The 27,495-nt window shown below is 69.1% G+C and overlaps 2 protein-coding genes across 2 annotated transcripts; one reads left to right on the top strand and one right to left on the bottom strand.

Annotated features, from left to right (window-relative positions):
* The first annotated feature begins 6,563 nt into the window (after positions 1-6,563).
* On the top strand, positions 6,564-17,500 carry PRKCSH (PRKCSH beta subunit of glucosidase II). Its single transcript, XM_066986396.1, is given in 18 exon segments — positions 6,564-6,748; positions 8,026-8,123; positions 8,224-8,340; positions 8,421-8,516; positions 9,687-9,744; positions 11,186-11,303; positions 12,232-12,361; positions 12,470-12,554; positions 12,644-12,722; positions 12,819-12,909; positions 13,180-13,296; positions 13,374-13,472; positions 14,176-14,245; positions 14,375-14,464; positions 16,219-16,293; positions 16,386-16,485; positions 17,367-17,475; positions 17,478-17,500. Coding segments are annotated over 18 exon segments (1,725 nt in total). The 5' UTR covers positions 6,564-6,578.
* A 1,448-nt stretch (positions 17,501-18,948) lies between these two features.
* On the bottom strand, positions 18,949-27,467 carry COLGALT1 (collagen beta(1-O)galactosyltransferase 1). Its single transcript, XM_066986453.1, is given in 13 exon segments — positions 18,949-19,151; positions 19,154-19,389; positions 20,031-20,237; positions 20,473-20,600; positions 20,794-20,926; positions 21,019-21,125; positions 21,260-21,335; positions 22,185-22,304; positions 22,398-22,603; positions 23,237-23,371; positions 24,450-24,567; positions 25,373-25,483; positions 27,225-27,467. Coding segments are annotated over 13 exon segments (1,821 nt in total). The 5' UTR covers positions 27,440-27,467; the 3' UTR covers positions 18,949-19,122.
* Positions 27,468-27,495: the final 28 nt, after the last annotated feature.

The raw sequence follows: 27,495 nt of genomic DNA, 5'->3' as shown, positions 1-27,495 counted from the left end.
TGGCCTTGGGGACATGGCATTGGGGACATGGCCTTGGGGGACACGGCCCTGGGGACATGGCCCTGGGGGCATGGCTCTGGGGATATGGCCCTTGGGGACACAGCTTGGGGACACGGCCTGGGGACACGGCTTGGGGACACAGCTTGGGGACACGGCCTGGGGACACGGCTTGGGGACACGGCCTTGGGGGCATGGCTTGGGGACATGGCTTGGCGACACGGCTTGGGGACACGGCCCTGGGGACATGGCCCTGGGGACACGGCCTTGGGGACACGGCCTTGGGGACACGGCCTGGGGACACGGCTCGGGGACACGGCTTGGGGACATGGCCTTGGGGACATGGCCCTTGGGGACATGGCCTTGGGGACACGGCCCTTGGGGACACGGCCTGGGGACACGGCCCTGGGGACATGGCCTTGGGGACACGGCCCTTGGGGACACGGCCTTGGGGACACGGGTGGCCTCTCCTTGGGGACATGGCCCTGGGGACACGGCTTGGGGACACAGCCTTGGGGACACGGCCCTGGGGACACGGCCCTGGGGACATGGCCCTGGGGACACGGCCTGAGGGACACGGCCCTGGGGACACGGCTTGGGGACACGGCCCTGGGGACATGGCCCTTGGGGACACGGCTTGGGGACACAGCCTTGGGGACACGGGTGGCCTCTCCTTGGGGACATGGCCCTTGGGGACACAGCCCTTGGGGACACGGCCTTGGGGGACATGGGTGGCCTCTCCTTGGGGACACGGGTGTCCCACCCCACAGGGACCCACGTGCCCTGTCCCATAGGGACCCGTGCATCCCGCCCCTTGGGGACCTGGCCACCCCATAACTTGGGGACCCCGGTGTCCCACCCCATAACTTGGGGACCCCGGTGTCCCACCCCACAGGGACCTGGGTGTCCCACCCCATAGGGACCCACATGCCATGTCCCATAGGGACCCGCGCATCCTGCCCCTTGGGGACCCAGACACCCCATAACTTGGGGACCCCGGTGTCCCACCCCATAGGGACCCCCATTCCCCGTCCCACGGAGACCCACGCATCCCACCCCTTGGCGACCCGGCCACCCCATAACCTGGGGACCCGGGCGTCCCACCCCACGGGGTGTCCCCCCCCCCCCCAGGGACTCACCGGGCGCGCTGCCCCCCCCGCCGTGCCGCAGGCGCTGCCGCAGGGCCTCCAGCGCCGCCACCTCGTCCCGCAGCCGCCCCAGGGCCGCCGCGGTGCCGCGCGCCGCCGCCGCCACCTCCTGCCCCACCGCCAGCCGGGCAGCGCCGCGCCCCACGGCCGGGCCCACGGCCGGACCCACGGCGGGACCCATGGGGGGACCCACGGGGGGACCCACGGCCAGACCCACGGTGGGACCCACGGGGGGACCCACGGCCGGCTCCACCTGGGGACATGGGGGACACGGGTGGGGATGTGGGGTCAGGGGGACGTGGGGGACATGGGGACAGGATGTGGGGTCAGGGGGACACGGGGTCAGGGAGACATGGGGGACATCGGGGGCAGGATGTGGGGTCAGGGGGACACAGGGGTGTGGGGACAGGGGACATTGGGATGTGTGGTCAGGGGGTCATAGGGTCAGGGGGACATGGGGACATGGGGACATGGGGGACACGTGGTGGGGATGTGGGGACAGGGGGACACGGGGGACATTGGGGCAGGATGTGGGGTCGGGGGGATGCGGGGATGTGGGGTCAGGGGACATTGGTATGCGGGGTCAGGGGGACATGGGGGACATTGGGGCAGGATGTGGGGTCAGGGGGACATGGGGTGAGGGGGACACGGGTGGGGACGTGGGGACAGGGGGACGTGGGGGACATCGGGGCACAGGCACGTGGCGATGTGGGGTCAGGGGACGTTGGGATGTGGGGACAGGGGGACACGGGGATGTGGGGACAGGGGGACATGGGGTCAGGGGGACATGGGGGACATTGGGGCAGGATGTGGGGCCAGGGGGACACGGGGTTGTAGGGTCAGGGGGACGTGGGGGTGTGTGGTCAGGGGGACATGGGGGACACGGGTGGGGACGTGGGGACAGGGGGACGTGGGGGACATCGGGGCAGGATGTGGGGTGGGGGGACATGGGGTTAGGGGACATGGGGGACATCGGGGCAGGATGTGGGGTCGGGGGACACGGGGTTGTAGGGTCAGGGAGATGTGGGGACAGGGGGACGTGGGGGACATCGGGGCAGGATGTGGGGTCAGGGGGACATGGGGTCAGGGGGGACACGGGGTTGTGGGGACAGGGGACACGGGGACATGGGGTCAGGGGGACGTGGGGGACATCGGGGCACTGGCACACGGGGACGTGGGCATGGGGCCCGGGGACATGGGGACATGGGGACACCCCCACCTTACGGGACCACCCCCTATTGGGGTGCCCCCCCCCCATTGGGGGTGCCCCCCTCACGGGGTCACAGCAGACGGGTGCGGGGATGGGGGGGGGGGGCACCAAAGGCAGGGGATGGGGGATGTGGGGACGTGGGGGGGGACACCCGGGGGGGACACCCGGGGGGGGGGGGGGACGCGGGGGGTCCCTCACCTGGGGGCTGTGGCCGCGGGGGGGGGGGGGCCGGGCTGAAGCCAGGAGCCTCGGGGGGGGGGCGTCGGGGGCGCGCTGGGGGGGGCCCCTCCGGCCCCTCCTCCTCTGGCTCCGGGGACTCCTGGGGGGGCAGGCTGGGGGGTCACAGAGGGGGTGACACAGCGTGGCCCCCCCCCGTGTCCCCCAAAACCCCCAGCCCCCCCGACCCCCCCCCCCCAACTCCCCAGCCCCCCATAGGCCCTGCTGCCCCCCCCCCCCCCCAAATCCCTCAGGACCCCCCCGGTGCCCCCCCCCCTCAATATAATTCCCTCAGCCCCCCCCCGGTGCCCCCCCCCCCCAAATAATTCCCTCCCCCCCCCCCCCGTGTCTCCCCCCCCCCCCAAATCTCTCAGGACCCCCCCCGGCGGTGCCCCCCCCCAAATAATTCCCTCACCCACCCCCCCCCCAGTGTCTCCCCCCCCAAATCCCTCAGGACCCCCCTGCGCCCCCCCCCGTGCCCCCCCGTACCGCTGCCTCCCGCGTCTCCTCCTTCGGCTGCGGCCGAGCCCGCCGGGCCCTGACCTGCAGGGGGGCACCCATGGGTGCTGGGGCACCCCGACCCCTGGGTGCCCCCCCCCCCCCCCCGAGGTTTCTCCCTTACCTGGGGGCCGTCGTGGCCCCCCGGCCCCCCGGGCCGGGTGCTGAGCGCCCGCAGCTCCCGGCGCAGCCGCCCCAGCTCTGCCTCCAGCACCCGCAGCTGGGCCCGGGCGGCGGTTCTCCTCCTGCACCCATGGGTGGGGATGGGGGGGGGCACCCAGGGGACCCCCACACACACCCAGAGGACCCCCTCCCCAGGGGATGTCCCCCTCCTCCCCCCCCAAAAAAAACCAACAGCACTCAGGGGACCCCCACCCATAGGACCCAACACCCATGGGACCCCCACCCATGGGTGACATCACCAGGGCCCCCCCCCAATAAAACCCCCCAGGGGACCCCCACCCATAGGACCCAGCACCCATAGGACCCCCCACCCATGGGTGACATCACCAGGGCCTCCCCCCAACAACCCCCCCCCAGGGGACCCCCACCCATGGGACCCAGCACCCATGGGTGACACCACCTGGGGATCCCCCCACCCATGGGTGACCCCCATACCCCCCAGCCCCCCCATTCCCCAGCACCCATGGGCCCCCCCACCCATGGGTGACCCCCCCATACCCCCCAGCCCCCCCCATTCCCCAGCACCCATGGGCCCCCCCACCCATGGGTGACCCCCCCCATACCCCCCAGCCCCCCCCATTCCCCAGCACCCATGGGTAACCCCCCACCCATGGGTGACCCCCCATGGGTGACCCCCATACCCCCCAGGAGCCCCCCTCCATGGACCCCAGCACCCATGGGCCCCCCCACCCATGGGTGACCCCCCCATACCCCCCAGCCCCCCCCCGACCCCAGCACCCATGGCCCCCCCCCCCATGGGTGACACCACCAAGGGACCCCCCTCCAACAATATCCCCCAGGAGCCCCCCCCCCCCATGGACCCCAGCACCCATGGGCCCCCCCCACCCATGGGTGCCGAGGGGGTCCCGGGGGGGGTACCTCCAGGTGCGCCCCCAGGCTGCGGTACAGCCCCGCCAGCCGCTCGGCCTCCAGCGCCCGCAGCCGCAGCCGCAGCAGCCCCCCGCAGCGCGCCCCCCCTGGGGGGGGGGGACACGGGGGCGGGTTTTTTTGGGGGGGGGGCACCCCAGAGACGACCCCCCCCCCAAATTACTGGGGGGGGGGGGCAGGTCACAGCCCCTGGGGGCATCTTGGGGGGGGGCATCTTGGGGGGGATATTTGGGGGGACACCGGGGGGGACACTTTGGGGGAGGGGACACCCCAGAGACCCCCCCCCAAATTGCACTGGGGGGGCCAGGTCACAACCCCTGGGGGGGACATCCTGGGGGGATACTTGGGGGGGGGGAACCCCAGGGACCCCCCCAAATTATTGGGGGGGGCCCAGGTCACAGCCCCTGGGGGGGGCGTCTTGGGGGGCATCTTGGGGGGAACCCCAGGGACCCCCCCACCAAATTACTGGGGGGGCCAGGTCACAACCCCTGGGGGGCATCTTGGGGGGGGGGGGCATCTTGGGGGGGGCATCTTGGGGGGGCATCTTGGGGGGAACCCCAGGGACCCCCCCCCCAAATTACTGGGGGGGCCCAGGTCACAGCCCCGGGGGCATCTTCTGGGGGGGCATCTTGGGGGGGGGACATCTTGGGGGGGGGGCATCTTGGGGGGGGCATCTTGGGGGGGGGAAACCCAGGGACCCCCCCCAAATTACTGGGGGGGGCAGGTCACAGCCCCTGGGGGGCATTTTGGGGGGGGGCATCTTTGGGGGGGGCATCTTGGGGGGGGGCATCTTGGGGGGGGCATCTTGGGGGGACGATGACATCTTGGGGGGGGGATACTTGGGGGAGACACCGGGGGGGACACTTTGGGGGGGGGGGAGCACCCACCTCATCCCGGGGGGCTCCCTGGGGGCTCTCCGCGGGGGGGCCCTCCCCCCAAGCGCCCCCCCCCCAGTTTGGGGGCCGCAGCGCGTCCAGCCGCCTCCGCTGGGCCCACAGGCGGCGGCACAGCAGCGCCCGGGCCTTCTGGGGGGGGGGGGGGGGGGATTTATTTGCGGGGGGGGGCCCCCATGGGACCCCCCCCCCCCCCAAAAAATGTTGTGCCCCCCCCCGCACCGCCGTGTCCCGCAGCCGCAGCAGCTCCCGGCCCTCGGGGCGGCTCCGCAGCAGCGCCAGCAGCGATCGCTCCTCGCCCTGGGGGGGGCCGAGGGGGTCACTGGGGGGGGTGACCCCCCCCAAATGTCCCCCCCCCCAAAAAAATCCCCCCCCCCTCCTCACCGCCAGGGCCCGCGCCAGGTCCCGCTGCAGCCGCCGGAGCTGGGCCTCGGGGGGCTCTGCTGGGGGGGGGGGCACGGGGGGGCACGGGGGGGGCACGGGGACCCCTCAGCCATCAGCGAGCCCCGGGACCCCCCCTTATTTTTTAGACCCCCCCCTTTTTTTTTTGACCCCCCTTTTTTTGACCCCCCCTTTTTTTGACCCCCCTTTTTTTTTAGACCCCCCTTTTTTGACCCCCCTTTTTCCTTTGCAACCCCCTTTTTTGCCCCCCCCTTTTTAGATCCCCCTTATTTTTTTTAGACCCCCCCCCTTTTTTTTGCCCCCCCCCCCCTTTTAGACCCCCCTTTTCTTTTAGACCCCCCCTTTTTTTTGCCCCCCTTTTTTTAGACCCCCCTTTTCTTTTAGACCCCCTATTTTTGGCCCCCCTTTTTTTTTGACCCCCTTTTTTTAGACCCCCCTATTTTTAGACCCCCCTTTTGTTGCCCCCCCTCGCTTTTTGGGCCCCCTTCCCCCCCCCTTTTTTTGACCCCTTTATTGACCCCTCCCCCTCCCCCCTTCCCCTTTTGCCCCCCTTTTTTTGCCCCCCTTTTTTATCCCCCCTTATATTTCCCCCCCCTTTTTTTCCCCCCTTTTACCCCCCAATATTTTGCCCCCCCTTTTTCCCCTCCCCATTTCCCCCCCCCCCATTTTGCCCCCCCCCCCCCCTTACCAGGGGCCCGGCTCTGTCCCGGCCGGGGGGCTGCGGGGGCCGCCATGGATGGGGGGGGGGGGGAGCAAATTTTGGGGGGGGGGCTCCGAGCAGCTCCGATTCCCTGGGGGAGGGGGGGTAATTAAGTCCCCCCCCCCCCCCAAAAAACCCCAATAACCCCCCCAATCCTCCCCAAACCCCCCAATAACCCCCCTACCCCCCCAATAACCCCCCCAACCCCCCCAATTACCCCAATACCCCCCAATTGCCCCCCCCCGTGCCCCCCCCCGCCCCCAATTGCCCCCCCCCCACCCCCGTGCCCCCCCCAAAATCCCGGCCCCCCCCCCCCATTCCCTCCCCCCCCCTCACGCTCTGCCTCGGCCCCGTCTCTCCGCGCCCCGCCCCCCCCCCGCCGTCGCTATAGCAACCGGACGCTCGGCCGCCCATTGGCCGCGCCGCCTTCCGCCACACCCAACATGGCCGCCGCCCGCCCAGCGAGGCGCGGCCTGGGGGGGGGGCCGCCGCACCCAACATGGCGGACGCAGCCTGACGGGCGCCTCCGCTGCGGCGCGCCCGGAAGCGCCCCTCCCCCGCTTCCGGTTCCGGCGTGTGGACCCTGCACCCGCCGCTCGAGGCCGGGCCCGCGGTACCGGGGGGGGCGGGGGGGCTCCGAGGGGGTTGGGGGGGCTCTGAGGGGCTGGGGGGCTCCGTGGGGGTTCTGGGGTCTTTATTGGGGGGCTGGGGGTCTCTGAGGGGGTCTGGGGTCCTCATGGGGGGGATCTGGGGGCTTTGGTGGGGGGCTTGGGGGTCTCTGAGGGGGTCTGGGGTCTCTACTGGGGGTCTGGGGTCTTTATGGGGGGTCTGGGGTCTTTATGGGGGATCTGGGGTGCTCTGAGGGGATCTGGGGTCTCTGTAGGGGGGTCTGGGGGGCTCCATGGGGGTTCTGGGGGTCTTTAGCGGGGGCTTGGGGGTCTCTGAGGGGGTTTGGGGTCTCTATAAGGGGTCTGGGGTCTTCATGGGGGGCTGGGGTCTTTATGGGGGGCCTGGGGGTCTCTGAGGGGATCTGGGGTCTCTATAGGGGATTTGGGGGTCTCTGAGGGGGGTCTGGGGGCCTCCATAGGGGTTCTGGGGTCTCCACAGGGGGTCAGGGGGTCTCAGGGGGGGGGTTGGGGTCTCTACAGGGGGTGCAGTCTCTGTAGGGGGGTCTGGGGTCTCCCTAGGGGGTCTGGAGGCTCTGTAGGGGGGCTGGGGGCGAGCAACGGGTCTGTAGGGGACGGGGGGGTCTATAGGGGGCTCATGGGGGGTCTGTGGGGGAGGGGGGTCTATAGGGGGCTCGCAGGAGGGTCTGGGGGTGTCTGGGGTGGGGGGGGGGGATCCATAGGGGCCCCGAGGGCGGTCTGCAGGGAGTCTGGGGGTGTGGGTAGGAGTTGGGGGGGGGTCCGGGGTCTATAAGGGGGTCTGGGGCGGGGGGGGCAGGGGGTCTATAGGGGGATCTGGGGGGGCAGGGGGTTTGTAGGGGGGTGCAGAGCGGACAGGGGGTCTGTAGGGGGGCCTGGGGGGCTTATGGGGGGTCTGTAGGGGAAGGGGGGGTCTGTAGGAGAAGGGGGGGCTATAAGAGAAGGGGGGGTCTGTAGGAGAAGGGGAGGGGTCTGTAGGAGAAGGGGGGGTCTGTAGGAGAAGGGGGGTCTATAGGGCTGGGGGGGTCTATGGGTCCGGTGGGGGTCTGTAGGAGAAGGGGGGGGGGTCTATAGGGCCAGGGGGGTCTGTAGGAGAAGGGGGGTCTATGGGTCGGGGGGGGTCTGTAGGAGAAGGGGGGGTCTGTAGGAGAAGGGGGGATCTATAGGGCCGGGGGGGGGGTCTGTAGGAGAAGAAGGGGGGGTTATAGGGCTAGGGGGGCCCAAACATCCCTGCCCCCCCCCCCAGCCCCCCCCCCGCCATGCTGCCGCTGCTGCTCCCCCTGCTGCTGGGCTCCCCCCTGGGCGCCGTGGAGGTGACGCGGCCCCGCGGGGTCTCCCTCACCAGTGAGTGACCCTTCCCCTCCCCTTCCCCTCCCGCCTGGCTTATCGAGGGGGGCTCCCCGAGCTCCGGACCCCCCCGATTTTACACCCCCCCCCCCCAAAGACCACCACTTCTACGAGGAGTCGAAGCCCTTCACCTGCCTCGACGGCTCCTCCACCATCGCCTTCGAGTGGGTCAACGACGACTACTGCGACTGTCGCGACGGCTCCGACGAGCCCGGTGAGCCCCGGCACCCCCGGGGGGGCTTTTCGGGGTCCCCCATACCCTGACCCCCCCTCCGGACCCCTCGGACCCCCCAGGGACCTCGGCGTGCCCCAACGGCCGCTTCCACTGCACCAACGCCGGGTACCGGCCGCAGAACATCCCCTCGGCACACGTCAACGACGGCATCTGCGGTGAGGGGGGGCTTTGGGGGGGCTTTGGGGGTCTTGGGGGGGCTTTGGGGGGCTTTGAGGGGTTGGGGGGAGGCTTGGGGGTCTTTGGGGGTCTTGGGGGAGCTCAAGGGGGGCTTTGGGGGCTCGGGGGGGCTTTGGGGGCTCGGGGGGTTGGGGGGTTGGGGGGGCTTTGGGGGGCTTGAGAGGGGCTCAAGGGGGGCTTTGGGGGGCTCGGGGAGGCTTTGGGGGGTTGGGGGGAAGCTTGGAGGGGGCTCGGGGGGGCTTTGGGGGCTTGGGGGGGCCTCGGGGGGGCTCAAGGGGGGCTTTGAGGGGGCTTTCGGGGCTCAAGGGGGCTTTGGGGGATTCAGGGGGGCTTTGGGGGTCTTGGGGGGCTCAAGGGGGCTTTGGGGACTCTGGGGGGCTTTGGGGGGCTCAAGGGGGCTTTGAGGGGGCTTTCGGGGCTCAAGGGGGCTTTGGGGGTCTTGGGGGGCTCAAGGGGGCTTTGGGGGACTCAGGGGGGCTCTGGGGGGCTTTGGGGGCTTGGAGGGGGCTCAGGGGGTGGCTTTAGGGGGGCTTGGGGGGGCTTTGGGGGTTGGGGGGCTTTGGAGGGCTTGGAGGGGGCTCAGGGGTGGCTCAAGGGGGGCTTTGGGGGGCTCAGGGGAGTTCGGGGTGTTGGGAGGGGGCTCTGGGGGCAGCTTTGGGGGGCTCGGGTGCTTGAGAGGGGCTCAAGGGGGGCTTTGGGGGTCTTGGGGGGCTTTGGGGGTCTTGGGGGCTCAAGGGGGCTTTGGGGGATTTGGGGGGGGGCTTGGGGGGCCTTTGGGGGCTCAGAGGGGCTCAGGGGTGGCTTTGGGGGGCTTTGGGGGGCTGGGAGGTCTTTGGGGGGCTCGGGGGCTTGGGGGGGGGGCTTTGGGGGGCCCCCAAAACTCTCCGTGGTGCAGAGAAGGGCACAAAGCCGCCCCAGGAGGTTTTGGGGTCTTTGGGGGCGGGGGGGGCTGAGGGGGTCTCCAAGGGTCGTGGGGGGGGGTCTCTGGGGGCCCTTTAAGGGGTCTTGTGCTGTTTATGGGGTTTTTTTTGGGGCCCCTTGAGGTGGTTTTGGGGCCCCCGAGGGTTTTTGGGGTCCCCGAGGGTTTTTGGGGTCCCCCGAGGGGGTTTTGGGGTCCCCAGGGTGCTGAGCGCCCCCCGACCCCCCAGACTGCTGCGATGCCACCGACGAGTACAACAGCGGGGCCGCCTGCGAGAACACCTGCAAGTGAGTGGGCCGGGGGGGTCACCGGGGGGCCGCGGCCGGCAGGGTCGCCCGTGCCCCCCCCCAGGGAGCTGCGGTGCGAGGAGCCCCCCCCAACCCCCCGGCCCCGAGGGGTCGGTGCCTGGGGCTGCAGGGCCCCAAAAAGGGGCTGGGGAGCCCCGGTGTCCCGGGGGGCTGCTCTGGTCGGGGGGGGGGGGTGTTTGGGTCCCCCGGTCCCTGTCCCCCGGTCCCATCCCCACTGCCTCGTCCCCCCATCCCAGTCCCGTGCCCCTGCCCCCCCATCCCGGTCCTGGTCCCACTCCTGTCCCCACGTCCCCGTCCCCGTGTCCCCATCCCCGTGCCCCCGTCCCGGTCCTGGTCCCCCCCGTCCCGGTCCCGTGCCCCCGTCCCCTTGTCCCAGCCCTGTCCCCATGTCCCGGTGCCATCCCGGTGCCCCGTGCCCCCATCCCCGTGCCCGGTGCCCCGTCCTCTTGTCCTGGTCCCGTTCCCGGTCCCGTCCCAGTGCCCTGTCCCCTTGTCCCAGTCCCATGCTCTTGTCCCGGTCCTGTCCCCGTGCCCCCATCCCAGTGCCCTGACCCCGTGTCCTGGTCCCGTCCCCATGTCCCGGTGCTGTCCCAGTGCCCCGTGCCCCCATCCCCATGCCCTGTCCCCATGTCCTGGTCCCGTCCCCGTGTCCCGGTGCCGTCCCCTTGCCCTGTCCCCTTGTCCCGGTGCCTTCCCGGTGCCCCGTCCCCTTGTCCTGGTCCCGTCCCCGGTCCCGGTGCCCTGTCCCCTTGTCCCCATCCCCGTGCTGTCCCGGTCCTGTCCCCGTGTCCCCGTCCCCGTGCTGTCCCCGTCCCCGTGTCGTCCCCGTCCCCGTGTCCCCGTCCCCGTGTCCCCGTCCCCGTGTCCCCGTCCCCTTGTCCCTGTCCCCTTGTCCCCATCCCCATGCTGTCCCCGTCCCTGTGTCCCTGTGTCCCGGTCCCGTCCCCGTGTCCCCATCCCCGTGTCCCCGTCCCCTTGTCCCGGTCCCGTCCCCGTGTCCCCGTCCCCTTGTCCCGGTCCCGTCCCCTTATCCCCGTCCCGGTGCTGTCCCCGTCCCCGTGTCCCCGTCCCCATGCTGTCCCCGTGTCCCCATCCCTGTGTCCCCGTCCCGGTGCCCCGTCCCGGTGCTGTCCCTGTCCCCATGTCCCCGTCCCCTTGTCCCGGTGCAGTCCCCGTGTCCCCATCCCCGTATCCTGGTCCCATCCCCGTGTCCCCGTCCCTGTGTCCCGGTGCCGTCCCGGTGCCCTGTCCCCTTGTCCCAGTCCCGTCCCCGTGTCCCCATCCCCTTGTCCCAGTCCCGTCCCTGTGTCCCCGTGTCCCTGTCCCCGTGTCCCTGTCCCCGTGTCCCGGTGCCGTCCCAGTGCCCCGTCCCCGTGTCCCGGTGCTGTGCCGGTGCCCACCGGTGCCCCCCGCCCCCCAGGGAGCTGGGCCGGCGGGAGCGCGAGGCGCTGCAGCGCCTGGCGGAGGTGGCGCGCGAGGGCTTCCGCATCAAGCAGCAGCTGGTGCAGCAGGCCGCCCAGGGCCGCCACCACAAGCAGGTACCGCGGGGGGCCGGGGGGTCCCCGGGGTGGGGTGGGGTCCCAGGGGGCGGGGGGGTCCCCGGGGGCGTGGGGGGGTCCCCGGGGGCGTGGGGAGGTCTCCCAGGGGTGTGTGGTGGGGGGTCCCATGGGGGTGGGGGGGTCCCATGGGGGTTCCAGGGGGTGGGGGGGGGTCCCATGGGGTGGGGGGGGTCCCCACGGGGGTGTGTGTGGGGGGGTCCCCCGGGGGTGGGGGTCCCAGGGGGCATAGGGGATCCCCTGGGGGCGTGGGGGGGTCCCAGGGGGCGTCGGGTGGTCCCCCAGGGGTGTAGGGGGTCCCCCAGGGGTGAGGGGGGTGGGGGGGGGTCCCGGGGGGTGTGGGGGGGTCCCATGGGGGGGGTCCCAGGGGGCAGGGGGAGGTCTCCCAGGGGTGGGGGGGGGTGTGTGGGGGGGGGATCCCTGGGGGCGGGGGAGGTCCCCCAGGGGTGGGGGGTGGGGTTCCGTGGGGGGGGGAGTCCCAGGGGGGTGTAGGGGATCCCCTGGGGGTGGGGGGGTCCCCGGGGGTGGGAGTGGGGTCCCGGAGGGCGTGTGGAGGGGGCAGAGGAGGGTGCTCGGGGGGCACCTGTGGGTCCCGCAGGGGGGCTGGGGGGGTGGGGGGGGCTCAGAAGGGATTTGGGGGTCCTGGGGGGTGCGGGGGGGGTCTCACAGAGCACGTGGGGGTCCCACAGGGGCTGTAGGGGGGTCCTGGGGGGGGGGGCCCACAAGGGGGGTCACAGCCATGGGGGTCCCACTGGCCTCGGGAGGGGTCCTTGGGAGGGGGGGAGCCCTGGGAGCTCCGGGGGGCACTCGGGGGTGCCCTGAGGGGGTCCTGCGGGCCCTTTGGGGGTGCAGGCAGGTGGGGGGGGGTAATTTTGGAGGGGGGGGCTCTGACCCCGTGTCCCCCCCCCAGGCCCGCCTGGCGGAGCTGCAGGAGGGGCGCCGGGGGCTGGAGGAGCGCGTGGGCGCCCTGCGCGCGGCCAAGGAGGCGGCCGAGGGGCCCGAGAAGGCGGCCAAGGAGGAGCAGCGGCGGCTCTGGGAGGGTAAGGGGGGTCCTTTTTTTCGGGGGGGGGGCCAAGGGGGACCCCCGGGGGTCTTTTTTATTTGGGGGGGGCTGCTCGGGGTGCCCCCCACCGCCCCTGTCCCAGCAGAGCAGCGCGCGGCGGCGGCGGCGGCGCAGGAGGCGGCGCGGGCGGACGAGGCTTTCGCCCAGCTGGACGCCGACGGCGACGGGCTGTGAGTTTTGGGGAGGGGGTCCCCGGGGGGGGGCAACACCCAGAGCCCCCCCCCCCCCCCCCAAAAAAAACCCTGCCCCCCCCCCATAGGGTGACGGCGGCCGAGCTGCTGGGCCGCCCCGAGCTGGACGCCGACGGGGACGGCGCCGTGTCGGAGGCCGAGGCGCAGGTGGGACCCCCCCCAAAAAAGTCTGGGGGGGGGCACCGAGGGGTTTAGAACCCCCCCCTCCAAAGTGACCCCCCCTTCTGTGCCCCCCCCCCACAGGCGCTGCTGGGGGACCCAGCGCAGGTGGACGCCGCCGCCTTCCGCGACCGCGTCTGGGCCGCCATCAAGGAGCGCTACCGGCCCCAGGTGGGTCCTGGGGGGGTCCCCAAAACCTGGGGGGGTCCCCAAAGCCTGGGGGGTCCCCAAAACCTGTGGGGGGGTCCCTGGGATTTTGGGGGGGGCCCTCTTGGCTTTTTTTTTTTTTTTAAGGGGGGTCCCCGGGGGTTTGGAGGGGGTCGGGGTGGCAGAGCGCTGCTCGCTGGGTTTGTGTAGGTCCTATATTAAAGGGAATATTTGGGGGGGGGGGGGGGAATATCGGAGCCTGACCCCCCCCCGCGGCCACGCACAGGGCCAGGCTGAGGCCCCCACCCCCTGAGCCCCCCTGGAGGAGACCCCCCCGAGGAGGAGGAGGAGGAGGAGGCCGAAGAGGAGGAGGAGGAAGAGGAGGGCGGCGAAGGCCCCGAGGACGAGCTGAAGGTGTCTTGGAATGGGGGGGGGGCAAGAATGGGGTGCCCCCCCCCCAAAAGGGGGTGCTGGGGGACCCCGCTGACCCCCCCCCTCCCCCAGGTGCCCCCCCGCAGCACTCGGAGGAGAAGGGGCCTGAGGAGCCCCCCGGAGCCCCCTTCGACGCCGCCACCCAGGCCCTCATCGACGGTGAGGGGGGGAGGCAAATTGGGGGGGGGCTGGGGGGGGCTGGGGGGGTTGGGGGGGTTGGGGGGTCTTGGGGGGGTCCTCGGGGGGGTTGGGGTGGGATGGGGGGCTTGGGGGTTTGGGGGGCTTGGGCAGCGTTTGGGGCTCTTGGGGGGGGTTGGGGGGGTCCGTGGGGTACATCGGGGGGCGGGGGGGAGCTGGGTTTTGGGGGGGGGGGGCTGTTTTTTGGGGGGGTTGTCTGGGTTTTTTGGGGGGTGGGGTCTTTTTTTGGGGGGGGGGTTCTGCTTTTTTTAGGGGGAGTCTGGGTTTTGGGGGGTGTCTGGTTTTTGGGGGGGTGTCTTTTTTTCGGGGGGTTCTGCTTTTTTGGGGGGTCGGTTTTGGGGGGGGTCTTTTTGGGGGGGTTCTGGTTTTTTTAGGGGGAGTCTTTTTTGTGGGGGTCTGGGTTTTTGGCGGGGGGGTCGGTTTTGGGGGGGGTCTTTTTTTGGGGGGGGTCTTTTTTTTTTTTTAGGGGGAGTCCATGGTTTTTTTGGGGGGGGGGTCTGAGTTTGGGGGGGTTCTGGGGGAGGTTCAGGAGGGCTTTTGGGGGAGCTCTGGGTTCATTAACGCTGGGAGGGGCTGGGGGGGGTCCTTGGGCTGGGGGGGGGGTTTATCCCTCTGCCCCCCCCCCCAAATTTGGAGGGGGGCTCACTACCCCCCCCCCCCGCAGCCGCCCAGAAGGCGCGCGAGGAGTTCGAGGAGGCCGAGCGCTCGCTGAAGGAGATGGAGGAGTCCATCAGGTGGGGGCCCCCGAAACCCTGACCCCCCCCCCCCCAAAAAAAAAACACCGCGACCCCCCCTGTAACCCCCCCCTTCCCTGTAACCGCCCCCCCCTTCCCGTAACCGGGGCCCCCCCCCCATTTTATCAGGGCCCTGGAGCAGGAAATCGCCTTTGACTTCGGCCCCCAGGGGGAGTTCTGGTACCTCTACAGCCAGTGCTACGAGATGGGCACCAACGAGTGAGCGGGGGGCGTTTTGGGGCCGGGGGGGCACGGGGGGGGCGGGGGATGGGTATGGGGGGGCTGGGGGGGTTTGGGGGGGTTGGGGGCTGGTTTGGGGGGTCTCGGGGGGTCTCGGGGGCTGGGTATGGGGATATTGGGGGGAGTATGGGGATATTGGGGGGGGTATGGGGATACTGGGGGGGGGGGCACCAGGTTTTGGGGCCGGGGGGACACGGGGGGGGCGGGGGAAAGTGGGGGGGGGGCTGGGGATGGGTATGGGGGGGCTGGGGGGTCTTGGGGGGTCTTGGGGGGCTGGGGATGGGGATAGTGGGGGGAGTATGGGGATATTGGCGGGGGTATGGGGATACTGGGGGGGGCACCAGGTTTTGGGGCTGGGGGGGCACGGGGGGGGGCGGGGGAAAGTGGGGGGGGCTGGGGATGGGTATGGGGGGCTGGGGGGGTCTTGGGGGTCTCGGGGGGCTGGGGATGGGGATAGTGGGGGGAGTATGGGGATATTGGGGGGGGTATGGGGATACTGGGGGGGGGGGCACCAGGTTTTGGGGCTGGGGGGGACACGGGGGGGCGGGGGAAAGTGGGGGGGGGGCTGGGGATGGGTATGGGGGGCTGGGGGGTTTGGGGGGTCTTGGGGGGTCTCGGGGGGCTGGGGATGGGGATATTGGGGGGAGTATGGGGATATTGGGGGGTATGGGGATACTGGGGGGGGGCACCAGGTTTTGGGGCCGGGGGGGGCACCGGGGGTGGGGGAAGGTGGGGGCGGGCTGGGGATGGGTATGGGGGGGCTGGGGGGGTTTGGGGGTCTCGGGGGTCTCGGGGGGCTGGGGATGGGGATATTGGGGGAGTATGGGGATATTGGGGGTATGGGGATACTGGGGGGGGGCACCAGGTTTTGGGGCCGGGGGGGCACGGGGGGGTGGGGGAAAGTGGGGGGGCTGGGGATGGGTATGGGGGGGCTGGGGGGTCTTGAGGGGTCTTGGGGGTCTTGGGGGGCTGGGTATGGGGGTTATTGGGGGGTGGGTATGGGGATATTGGGGGGGGGGCACTGGGTTTTGGGGCCGGGGGGGCACTGGGGGGGCGGGGGATGGGTATGGGGGGGTTAGGGGGGGCTGGGGGGTCTCGGGGGTCTCGGGGGCTGGGGCTGGGGATAGTGGGAGCAAAAGGGAGGGGTTGGGTATGGGGATATTGGGGGGTATGGGGATTTGGGGGGGGGGCACCGGGTTTTGGGGCCGGGGGGAGGCACTGGGGGGGGCGGGGAAAGGTGGGGGGGGGGCTGGGGATGGGTATGGGGGGCTGGGGGGCTTGGGGGTCTTGGGGGTCTCGGGGGCTGGGTATGGGGATAGTGGGAGCAAAAGGGAGGGGTTGGGTATGGGGATATTGGGGGGGTATGGGGATTTGGGGGGGGGGCACCGGGTTTTGGGGCCGGGGGGAGGCACTGGGGGGCGGGGGAAAGGTGGGGGGGGGCTGGGGATGGGTATGGGGGCTGGGGGTTTGGGGGGTCTTGGGGGGTCTCGGGGGCTGGGTATGGGGTTATTGGGAGGGGGGGCACCGGATTTTGGGGCCGGGGGGGGCACTGGGGGGGGCTGGGGAAGGTGGGGGAGGGGCTGGGGGTGGGGTTGGGGGGTCTCGGGGGGCTGGGGATGGGGATATTGGGGGGTGGGTATGGGGATATTGGGGGGGCTGGGTGTGGGGACATCGAGGGGGGGGACCCGGGGGGGTCACTTGGAGCCCCCCCTCATTTTTCTCCCCCCCCCCAGGTACATTTACCGCCTGTGCCCCTTCAAGCGCGTCTCCCAGAAACCCAAACACGGCGGCGCCGAGACCAACCTGGGGTGAGCAGAAGCCCCCGGGGGGGCGGGGGGGGCGCTGTGGCTGTGCCCCCCCCCCCCCATTAAAACACACCCCCCGTCCCCCCCCCCGGCAGGACGTGGGGCTCCTGGGCCGGCCCCGAGCACGACCGCTTCAGCGCCATGAGGTACGAGCACGGCACCGGCTGCTGGCAGGGCCCCAACCGCTCCACCACGGTGAGACCCCCCCGGGGACCCCCCAGTGTCCCCAACCCCACCCCAGTGTCCCCAACCCCCCCCCCCCCCCAGTGTCCCCAACCCCACCCCAGTGTCCCTAACCAACCCCCCCATGTCCCCAAACCCGCCCCAGTGTGACCCCCCCCCCCGTGTCCCCAACCACCCCCTGTGTCCCCAACCTTTCCCCCGGTGTCCCCAAACCCACCACGGTGAGAGCCCCCCCGGGGACCCCCCCCGTGTCCCCAACCCCCCGGTGTCCCCAAACCCGTCCCGGTGTGACCCCCCCCCGTGTCCCCAACCACCCCCCAGTGTCCCCAACCCCCCCGGTGTCCCCAGCCCTTCCCCAGTGTCCCCAATCACCCCCCCCCCCAGTGTCCCCAACCCCCCCCCAGTGTCCCCAACCCCCCTGGTGTCCCCAGCCCTTCCCCAGTGTCCCCAATCACCCCCCCCCAGTGTCCCCAACCCCCCCCGGTGTCCCCAGCCCTTCCCCAGTGTCCCCAATCACCCCCCCCAGTGTCCCCAACCCCCCCCCCGGTGTCCCCAGCCCTTCCCCAGTGTCCCCAATCACCCCCCCCCAGTGTCCCCAACCCCCCCCCCGGTGTCCCCAGCCCTTCCCCAGTGTCCCCAATCACCCCCCCCAGTGTCCCCAACCCCCCCCCGGTGTCCCCAAACCCCCCTGGTGTGACCCCCCCCATGTCCCCAACCCCCCTGTGTCCCCAACCCCCCCCCCAACCCCCTCCCTGTCGTCGTCCCCACCCTCACCCCGTACCCCACGTCCCTGTGCCCCCCCTCCCCAGGGCCGTCCCCGTCCCCCCCCGGGGGGTGTCCCCGTCCCCCGGGGGTGTCCCCGTGCCCCCCCCCGAGCTGCTGTCCCCCCCCAGGTGAAGCTGTCGTGCGGGACGGAGACGGCGGTGACGGCCACGACGGAGCCGAGCCGCTGCGAGTACCTGATGGAGCTGGTGACCCCCGCCGCCTGCCGCCCGCCGCCCCCCACGAGGACCACGACGAGCTCTGACCCCCCCGGTAATGCCCCCGGGGGGGGGGCAGTTAGTGCCGGGGGTGCAATAAGTGTCTTGGGGGGAGGCAGTTAGTGCCTGGGGGGGGCAGTAAGTGCCTGGGGGGGGGGGGGCAGTTAGTGCCTGGGGGGGGCAATTAGTGTCTGGGGGGTGCAGTTAGTGCCAGGGGGGCAATAAGTGTCTGGGGGGGGCAGTTAGTGCCTTGGGGAGGGGCAATTAGTGCCTTGGGGGGCAGTTAGTGCCTGAGGGGTGCAATAAGTGTCTTGGGGGGGACTTAGTGCCTTAGGGGGGCAATTAGTGTCTGGGGGGTGCAGTTAGTGCCAGGGGGGCAATAAGTGTCTTGGGGGGGGCGATTAGTGCCTTGGGAGAGGCAGTTAGTGCCTGGAGGGGGGCAGTAAGTGCCTGGGGGGGCAATTAGTGCCTGGGGGGAGCAGTTAATGCCCTGGGGGGGCAATTCCCACCTCTGCCCCCCCCCCCCAATTGCCCCCCTCAGTTTTTTTGGGGTGGGGGGGGGTCCTTGAGGTGCTCCCAGCCTCATTCCCCCCCCCCCCCCTCCAGCCCCACAGGAGCTGCGCAGCCTTCATCGGACCGTGACCCCCCCCCCCCCCCCCCAAAAAAAACCCATTTTTTGGAGGGGGAGGGGGGGGGGGGCGGGGGAGAACAACGCTGCCAACTGAGCCGGGGGCCGCGGGCAATAAAGAACGGTTCCTCCCCCCGCCCCGTGTCAGCGCCTCTCTGGAGGGGGGGGGTCCTTGCTGTTATTTTTTGGGGGGGGGGGCACCACGACCCCAGGGCTTCCAGCACAGCCCTGCTGCGAACTACAACTCCCAGCAGCCCCTGCTGGCCAAGATGGCCGACCAGAGGGGGTAATGTCGGGGAACTACAGCTCCCAGCAGCCCCTGGGGCCCAAGGTGGCTGACTGGCGGTACAAGGCCAAGAACTACAGCTCCCAGCATGCCGTGGTGCCGCGCATGCGCAGAGCAGCCCCCGAGCACCCCCCCCCCAGCCCTGCCCCAAGCCACTCCCGGACACTCTCCATTTCCAAAAATAAAATTTTAAGAACAAAACAAAACGAAAACACAACCCCAAAACCTGCCGCAGCGCAGCAGGGCCTCGGCCAAGTGTGGACCCCTTCCTCCTCGCGCCCCAACAATGGTGGCACCCAAAATGGCGGTGGGGGGGGGTGCTCCCAAATGGGGGCACCCAAAATGGCGGCTCCAAAAGGAGGCTCCCAAATGGGGCCCCACAAAATGGGGGCTCCCAAGTGGGGGCTCCCAAAGGGTGCTGCACAAACTGGGGTGTCTCCAAAATGGGGGCACCAAAATGGGAGCTCCCAAATGGGGGGCCACACAAAATTTGGGGCTCCAAAAGTAGGGCCGCACAAAATGGGGGCTTCAAAATGGGGCTCCAAAGTGGGGCCGCACAAAATGGAGGCTCTCAAATGGGGCTGCACGAAATGGGGGCTCTCAAATGGGGCCACACAAAATTTGGGGCTCCCAAAGTAGGGCCGCACAAAATGGGGGCTCCCACCGCGGCCTCCCCAGCACCGCTGCCAAGGGCAAGGCCCTGCCGCTCCCCGGAGCCCCGCCGCCTCCTGCTGCCAGTCCCCGGCCCGCGGCGGTCATAGCTCGTCCCGCGCGGTGCTGTCGAGGGGGACTGCAGCACGTCCGAGTTCTTGGCCTCGTTCCGCAGCTCCTGCTGCTCCTTCATCTTCTGGGACTTGGCGCGATCCCAGTCCGTCTTGATCTTCTCGTCGTTCCACACCACCGAGGTCTCCGTGTCGCTGATGTAGCCGTCGTCGCCCGTGTAGTGCGTGGGGTAAACCAGGAGGGGCTCCACGGAGAAGGCCAGCAGGTTGCGCTCGGCGAAATGCTTCATGTAGTCAGCGCTGAGGCCGAGGGGGAAGCAAGGCAGTGGGTGTCGTGGCCTCCTTCAGCCCCCTCCCGGCCTGCCATTGTGTCACAGCGCCACGAGGGGACACGAGTGGATGGGGGACAGGCCCCGGGGAGCTCTTTGAGCCCGAGGAGGTTCCTGCCCTGCTGCCAGAGCAGAGCTGGGACAGGCAGGCTCGGGGGGGGTTGAAGGCAGTTCTCTCAGCAAAACGCCATTTCGGCAGGAAGTTCTGCTTTCCCAGTTAAACCACCCCAGGGAGCGTCAGGGACTGAATGCGGTGGGGTTGGGGGGGCAGGGGGACAAAGCCTTGCCTGAGCCTTTTGCAACAAATGCAAAGCTTTCCGGAAAAAAAAAAAAAAAAAAAAAAAAAAGAGGTTCCAGCCCTCGCAGGGGAACAGACGGGATCCCAGGACGCAGCAGCCAAAGCCCCAGGTTCCGATCAGAACCAGCCACCAGCAGCGAAACGCGAGGGGGACAAGGACACGACACCGACGTCGATGGATTCGGAGCCGTTCCCCTGCCAGTGCGAGGAGCGCCCGCTCCCCTCAACGCCAAGCATCTCCCTGCACAGACGATCCCCAAAAACGTCGCTTATCCCCCCCCCCAAACCTCCCACAGCGAGCAGCCCAGACTCACACGGGATGCTTGTTGAACATGACGGGAAGAAATTCGTCAACGGGCAACATTTTGGAGAGCGGCTCAGCTGCCAGCAGCTTCTGCGCTCCCTGCAGTGAAATGACGTAGGCCAAGGTCCAGTAGGAGTAATCGGCCTCCACCAGGTTCCGCACGTGCGGCACGGACTTCTCGGGGTGCTCCACCTGCATCCTCTTCCTCCCGATGTAGCTGCGGGGGACGGGGGACAGAGGTGCTCAAACGTCACGGGAAGAACCACGAAACCTCCCAGATCCGTTAAAGGCAGGCACTCGCTGCCCCCCACCACCGTATTTTTTTCTTGGAGTACCTGCAGAACCGGGTGATCGCCCCTAGAAAGACTCACTTGGGATTTCCTAACGCAGTTAACAGCTGGCAGTGACCACGCTGCTGTGGCCGGCGCAGCTTTTTGGGTTCGGGTACTTACATCAGATCCCAGTCCAAACCCTCCTCTTCCAAATCGTACATCAGGTTCATCAGGCGCCGCTTGAAGAAGATCTCGAAGCGCAAGTCGTCCTCAAACACCACCGACTTCTCCAGCCCCCTCTCCACGACCTGGAAATTTAGCAGAAAGTGGTGGTTTTGTTTTTTTTTTTTAAACTCAACAGTCAAAAAATGGAAAAAAAACCAAACAACAACCCAACGCTGCCTGCCATGCCCCTCCCTCTGCCCCGCAGATGCAGGCGCAGCCGAGCTCCTTGCCACCGAGGCTCCGGGGTGGCCGAAGCCCCCTCCGAGCCCCGCTCACCTCCTTCCAGATCTTGTAGTGGCTGAGGAAGCAGCCCAGCTCCCCCTTGGTGAGCGGCCGGCCGTGGTACGGGTCCTTGTAGCCCGGCAGCATTTTGATGCCCAGCGCTTCCACCTCGCTGCTGTTCATGGCTCTGCAAAGCAGCAGGGCACGGGGCAGCAGCTGCCACGCGCGGCAGGGACGTTCGCCCCGCCTCGATTCTTCGCCCCCCTGCCCTTCACTCACTTCCCATCCACCGCCTCGACCACCTTGCACTCGATCTCCTGCTCGTACAAGGTCCGCAGCATGCGCTCCCGACGGTCCGCCCGGCGCTTCAGGTTGATCATGAACACCTTGGGGGCAGACGGCAGCGTGTTGTCGCGGTGCGGGGACGCTCCTGCTGGAGCCCCGGGGCAGGAAAAAAACGCCGCGGGGCTCTGCAAACACCCCCGGGGGCAGGACGAGCCACCCGGTGCCGCGAGCTCACCTCGTCAAAGCCCATCTTGTCGGGGATCTTGGGGGGCACCGACAGGTACCGCGACGGCTCTGCCGGGGGTTCTTCACTGGGGGCAAACAACAAAGCGACTCCCGCTCACGCTCCCGTTAATTTCAAGGCACCGACACCACCGGGGGATCCCCGCCAAGGGCGGCAGCTCCCCGCGCAGCGCCGCTGCGGCTCCACGTGGGAACGGCGCAACCGCTCCCCTGCCCTTGCGTACGAGCTCTGCGGCCTCCGATCCCTCCGTGAACGAGGGGAGGTTTGAGCAGGGACCTCTGCCTGGAGCCGAACTTGCAGGAATAGCTGAAATTTTCTTCTACAAATAGCTGAAATTTGCTTCTACAAATCAGGAGAGCGCGGACTCGTGGAACGCGCGGCCCGCGGACGGCCAAAGCAAACTGGAGCCGGACCTCCGCCGCCGCAGCCTGGCGCTCGCCGAGACCTGCGCCACCGCTCCCAAAATACCGGCGGTGGAAAAGGGGGCTCTTTGTGCGGCTCGGCCCCACCCTTCCAAACACCGGCGGGATTCTGCCTGCCTGAAACCTAAAAGGAACCTTTGTGCCGGCGAGCCCAAACAAAGGTGCACTGTGAGCCTGGGGCGCGAGGGAGACGGAGCGCGGCGAGGGCCAGAGGCCGAGCAGGGCTTCAAAAAGACACCGGGGGGGAGCCTCGGAGGTTGAGAGGGGGAAAGGGAGAGCCTGAAGCTGCTTTCGCGTGGCAAAGAGAAAGACAGGAGCAGAGCGACCCGCCCGGCCACCTCGTGCTACGGCCACCTCGCTCCCTGGTGCCTGCAGGAGGCACCGAGCCTCCGTTTTCTGCAACGACCTTCCCGTCCCAGCCGCGCCCCGGGGAATCAAAGCACGAAACCGAGCCCAAAAAAATGCTGCGCAGCCCCCCAGACCCCGCCACCCACCCATGATCTCCAGCTGGACGTGCATGAAGCTCTCCATCTCGTCCCGCAAGGTGCTGTGCGACCTCAGCGGCACCGGCAGAAAGCCGTACACCTCCTTGTTGCAGACGAACATCTGGACTTCTAGAACCGGCAAAAAAAATAAAAAAAATAAATAAATTCAAGGCTGCTGCCCCCGCGGATCCAGCCCGCCGCGAGGCCGGGGCGCGGGCTCACCTGCCTGCCTGCAGGAGAAGGCGAAGACGATGATATCGTCGAAGGCCCAGGTGTAGTCGGGGGTGCGGCGGGTAGAAGGCCAGCTCCCGCGACGCCTCCTTCCGCAGGTCGATCAGGAACGTGGAGTGCACCATGGGCACGGCGAAGCAGCCGCGGCGCTCGCGCTTGCGGATGGGGAGGTAGGCGGGGGTGCGCTTGTAGTAACCCTGCGGGGAGGAAGGATCCGTGCACGGGTGTCCCCGCATCGCCCTGCGCCCCGATGGAGCCCCAGGATCCATGCACAAGTGTCCCCACATCCATCACCCTGCACCCCAATGTAGGGGAGCCCCAGTACCCGCACATGGGTGCCCCTGCATCGCCCTGCGCCCCGATAGAGTCCCAGGATCCGTGCACGGGTGTCCCCACATCCATCACCCTGCACCCCAATGGCGGGGAGCCCAGGATCCACATACGGGTGTCCCTGCATCACCCTGCACCCCGATGGAGCCCCAGGACCTGCACACGGGTGTCCCCGCATCGCCCTGCGCCCTGATGGAGCCCCAAGTTCCATGCCTGGGTGTCCCCACATCCATCATCCTGCACCCTGATGGTGGGGAGCCCCAGTACCCCGCACATGGGTGTCCCCGCATCGCCCTGCACCCCAACAGAGCCCCAAGTTCCATGCATGGGTGTCCCCGCATCCATCGCCCTGCACCCCGACGGGATCTCGGCATCAAGAGGACGCAGCCGGACCCAAAACCCCGCACCCACGCTGCCAACCCCCCCCCCCAAGCGGGGCAGGGAGAGGGAGGAAGACGCTCGCCCCCCCCCGAGGGAGAAGGGGACCCGGCGGCTCCCACCTGGGCCGTCATCCCGCACCAGAAGTTGGAGTAGGCGGCGCGCGAGTCCAGCATGGGGGCCACCACCGTCTTGTTCTCCGCCATCAGCAGCCCCAGCGTGTCGGGGTTCGTCAGGACGTTGTCCGCGTCCACGAACTGCAAATCGGGCGATTCGGCCCCGAAATCGGGGAATTCGGCCCCAAAATCGGGGTACTTCGGCCCCAACACTGGGTAAATCTGCCCCTAAACTGGGTAGTTCGGTCCCCCAAGTTGGGTAGTTCGGCCCTCAAATTCACCCCCCAGTCACCAGCAGGTAATTCGGCCCCAAATTGGGTAATTCAGCCCCAAAATTGGGCAATTCGGCCCCAAAACTGGGCAATTCGGCCCCAAAATTGGGTATTTCGGCCCCAAAACTGGATAGTTCGGGCCTCAAATTGGATAGTTTGGCCCCCAGATTCACCTCCCAATCACCAGCAGGTAATTCGGCCCCCAAACTGGGTAATTCAGCCCCAAGATTGGGCAATTTGACCCCAAAACTGGATAGTTCGGGCCTCAAATTGGATAGTTCGGCCCCCAGATTCACCTCCCAATCACCAGCAGGTAATTCGGCCCCAAACTGGGTAATTCAGCCCCAAGACTGGGCAATTTGACCCCAAAACTGGATAGTTCGGGCCTCAAATTGGGTAGTTCGGCCCCCATATTCATCCCCCCATCACCAGCATGTAAATTGGCCCCAAATTGGGTAATTCAGCCCCAAATTGGGTGGTTTGGGCCTCAAATTGTGTAGTTCGGCCCCCAAATTCACTCCCCCATCACCAGCATGTAAATCGGCCCCAAATTGGGTAATTCGGCCCCAAATTGGGTAATTCGGCCCCAAATTGGGTAATTCGGCCCCAAATTGGGTAATTCGGCCCCCAAATTCACTCCTCCATCACCAGCATGTAATTGGGCCGCAAACTGGGCAGTTTGGCCCCAAAACTGGGTAGTTTGGGCCTCAAACTGGGCAGTTCAGCCCCAAATTCACCCCCCCCCCCATCAACAGCACGTAGTTCGGCCCCAAATTGGGCAGTTCAGCCCCAAATTGGGCAGTTCAGCCCCAAATTCACCCCCCCCATCACCAGCGTGTAATTCGGCCCCAAATTGGGGCGGTTCGGCCCCAAATTGGGTAATTCGGCCCCAAATTGGGTGGTTCGGCCCCAAATTGGGGTAATTTGCCCCCCAGACCCCCCCTCACCAACAGGTAGTCGGCCCACATGTCGCGGGCAGCCTCCAGGGCCGCCTGGCGCAGCTTCATCACATGCTCGTAGCGGGAGCTGGACCAGTGCTTGGGGCCCTCCTCGTCGGGGTACGAGCTGGGGGGGTGGACGGGACGAGGGGGGGGGGGGTCGTGGTCAGGATGGACCCCCCCCGGGGGGAGGGCTCGGCCCCCAAAATGTGGGTGCTGTGGGGGGCCTAAGGCTGGGCACCCAGGACCTTAAGGTTCCCCCCCCAGCACCCAGAACCTCCGGGGACCCCCCCCCAGGACAAAAAAATCCACAGGGGGGGGTCTCCCCTGAAGCCACGAAACCACAACCCCCCCCCTCCCTGAGACCAAGAACCCACGGGGACCCTAAGACTGGGCTCCCAGAACCCACCCGGGGTCCCCCCCAAAACCAAGAACCCCACAGGGACCCCCCCCAGCACCCAGAACCCACAGAACCCCCCCCAACCCACAGAACCCCCCCCCAACCAAGAACCCCACAGGGACCCCCCCCAGCACCCAGAACCCACAGAACCCCCCCCCCCAACCAAGAACCCACAGAGACCCCCCCCTAATACCCAGACACCCCCCCCCCCCAAACCCACAGAGGCCTCCCCAATACCCCAAACCCCCAGGGACCCCCCCAACCAATAACCCCCAGCCCCCCCCCCACGAGACCACCAACCCCCAGGGCCCCTCAGCACCCACCCCCCCCCCCCCCCCAAAAAAAGGGGGGGCACCAACCCCCTAAGATTTTGGGGTCCTCCCCATCCAACCCCCCCCCCAGCTCCCGGCACGGGGGCCACCCCCTCTCTGCACCCCTACAAAACGCCGCAACTGCAGCTCGGGGGGGCCGTGCTCCCCCCCCCCCCAGCCCCCCAAAACGTCGCCCCCCCCCCGGGCCCCCCCCATCTCACCGGGGCTCCTCCAGCGGCCTCCACTCCACGCGGTGGTAGAGGCCCTGCACGCGCAGCAGCCACTCGCGCAGCAGCGCCGTGCTGTTGTCCACGCTGTGGTCCACGGCCACCCTGCCGGGACCCCCCCCCCCAAATCAGAACCGGGACCCCCCCCCCCCATACCTCCCCCCACAGGTCCCACGTTAATCGGAGCCTCCCTTCCTTAATTGGAGCCCCCCCCTCCTTGTGTTAATTGGGGCACTGATGTGACACCCCCATGCTGATCGGGACCCCCCCCCCCCCACTTATAGGGCCCCCCCACACATTTACAGCCCCCCCCCCACTTATAGGGACCCCCCCAGACCCCCCCCGACTTATAGGGCCCCCACACACACTTACAGCCCCCCCCACACACTTATAGGGACCCCCCCCCCAGACCCCCCCCCCCGACTTATAGGGCCCCCACACACACTTACAGCCCCCCCCCCCCCCCCCCCCACTTATAGGTCCCCACACACACACTTACAGCCCCCCCCCCCCCCCACTTATAGGTCCCCACACACACACTTCCAGGCCCCCCCCGCACTTATAGCACCCCCACACACACTTATAGGACCCCCCCCCCACTTATAGGGACCCACCCAGACCCCCCCCTCCTTTCAGCCCCCCCCCCCCCCCCCCACTTATAGGGTCCCCACACACACTTACAGCCCCCCCCCCCCACTTACAGGACCCCCCCACACACTTATAGGACCCCCCCACACACACTTATAGCCCCCCCCCCCCCACTTATAGGACCCCCCACACATACACTTACAGGCCCTCCCCCCCCCCCCCACTTACAACCCCCCCCCCCCCCCCACTTACAGGACCCCCACGCACACTTATAGCCCCCCCCCCCCCCACTTACAACCCCCTCCCCATACTTACAGCCCCCCCCCCCCCCCTTACAGCCCCCCCCCTCACACACTTACAGGACACCCCCCCCCCCCCCACTTACAGGGACCCCCCCCCAGCCCCCCCCCCCCACTTACACCCCCCCCCCCCACTTACAGGACCCCCCCCCCCACTTACAGGACCCCCCCCCACTTACAACCCCCCCCACACACTTATAGGACCCCCCCCACTTACAGCCGCCCCCCACTTACAGCCCCCCCCCACTTACAGCCCCCCCCCCCCCCCACTTACAGGACCCCCACGCACACTTACAGGCACCCCCCCCCCCACTTACAACCCCCCCCCCACTTATAGGACCCCCCCCCCCCCCACTTACAGCCCCCCCCTCACACACTTACAGGACACCCCCCCCCCCCACTTACAGCCCCCCCCTCACACACTTACAGGACACCCCCCCCCCCCACTTACAGCCCCCCCCCCCCCACTTACAAACCCCCCCCCACTTACAGGCCCCCCCCTCCCCATACTTACAGCCCCCCCCTCACACACTTACAGGACACCCCCCCCCACTTACAGCCCCCCCCCCACTTACAAACCCCCCCCCCCCCACTTACAGGCCCCCCCCCCCACCTACAGCCCCCACACACACACACAGCCCCCCCCTCACACACTTACAGGACACCCCCCCCACCACTTACAGGGACCCCCCCCCAGCCCCCCCCCCCCCACTTACAGGACCCCCCCCCCCCACTTACAGGACCCCCCCCCCCCACTTACAGGACCCCCTCCCCCCACTTACAGGCCCCCCCCCCACTTATAGGACACCCCCCCCCCCCACTTACAGGACCCCCACGCACACTTACAGCCCCCCCCCCACACTTACAGGACCCCCCCCCCACTTACAACCCCCCCCCACTTATAGGACCCCCCCCCCCCCCCTTATAGGACCCCCCCCCCCTCACAGCCCCCCCCTCACCACAGCGCCGTCCTGTCCCGGGGGTGCCGCAGCCTCTCGATGGCGCCGAGCGCGGCGGGCAGCGCGTGGGCCGCGTTGCGGGCCAGCAGCGCCACGCACACGCGGGGGGGCCGCAGCCGGGACTCGGGCCTCCAGCGCTCCTCGGGGAAGTAGCAGCCCCCCCGCGCCCACGGCCCCGCCGCCAGCAGCAGCAGCAGCCACAGCCCCGCCGCCATGCCGCTGGGGGGGGGGGGGGCGGGCCTCAACAACCCCCCCCCACGCACAAACGGAG

Source organism: Anser cygnoides, chromosome 34, assembly GCF_040182565.1.
Source record: "Anser cygnoides isolate HZ-2024a breed goose chromosome 34, Taihu_goose_T2T_genome, whole genome shotgun sequence".
Classification (NCBI taxonomy): Eukaryota; Metazoa; Chordata; class Aves; order Anseriformes; family Anatidae; genus Anser; species Anser cygnoides.
The sequence above is the reverse complement of the archived record's forward strand: the minus strand, read 5'-3'. Positions and strand labels throughout refer to the sequence as shown.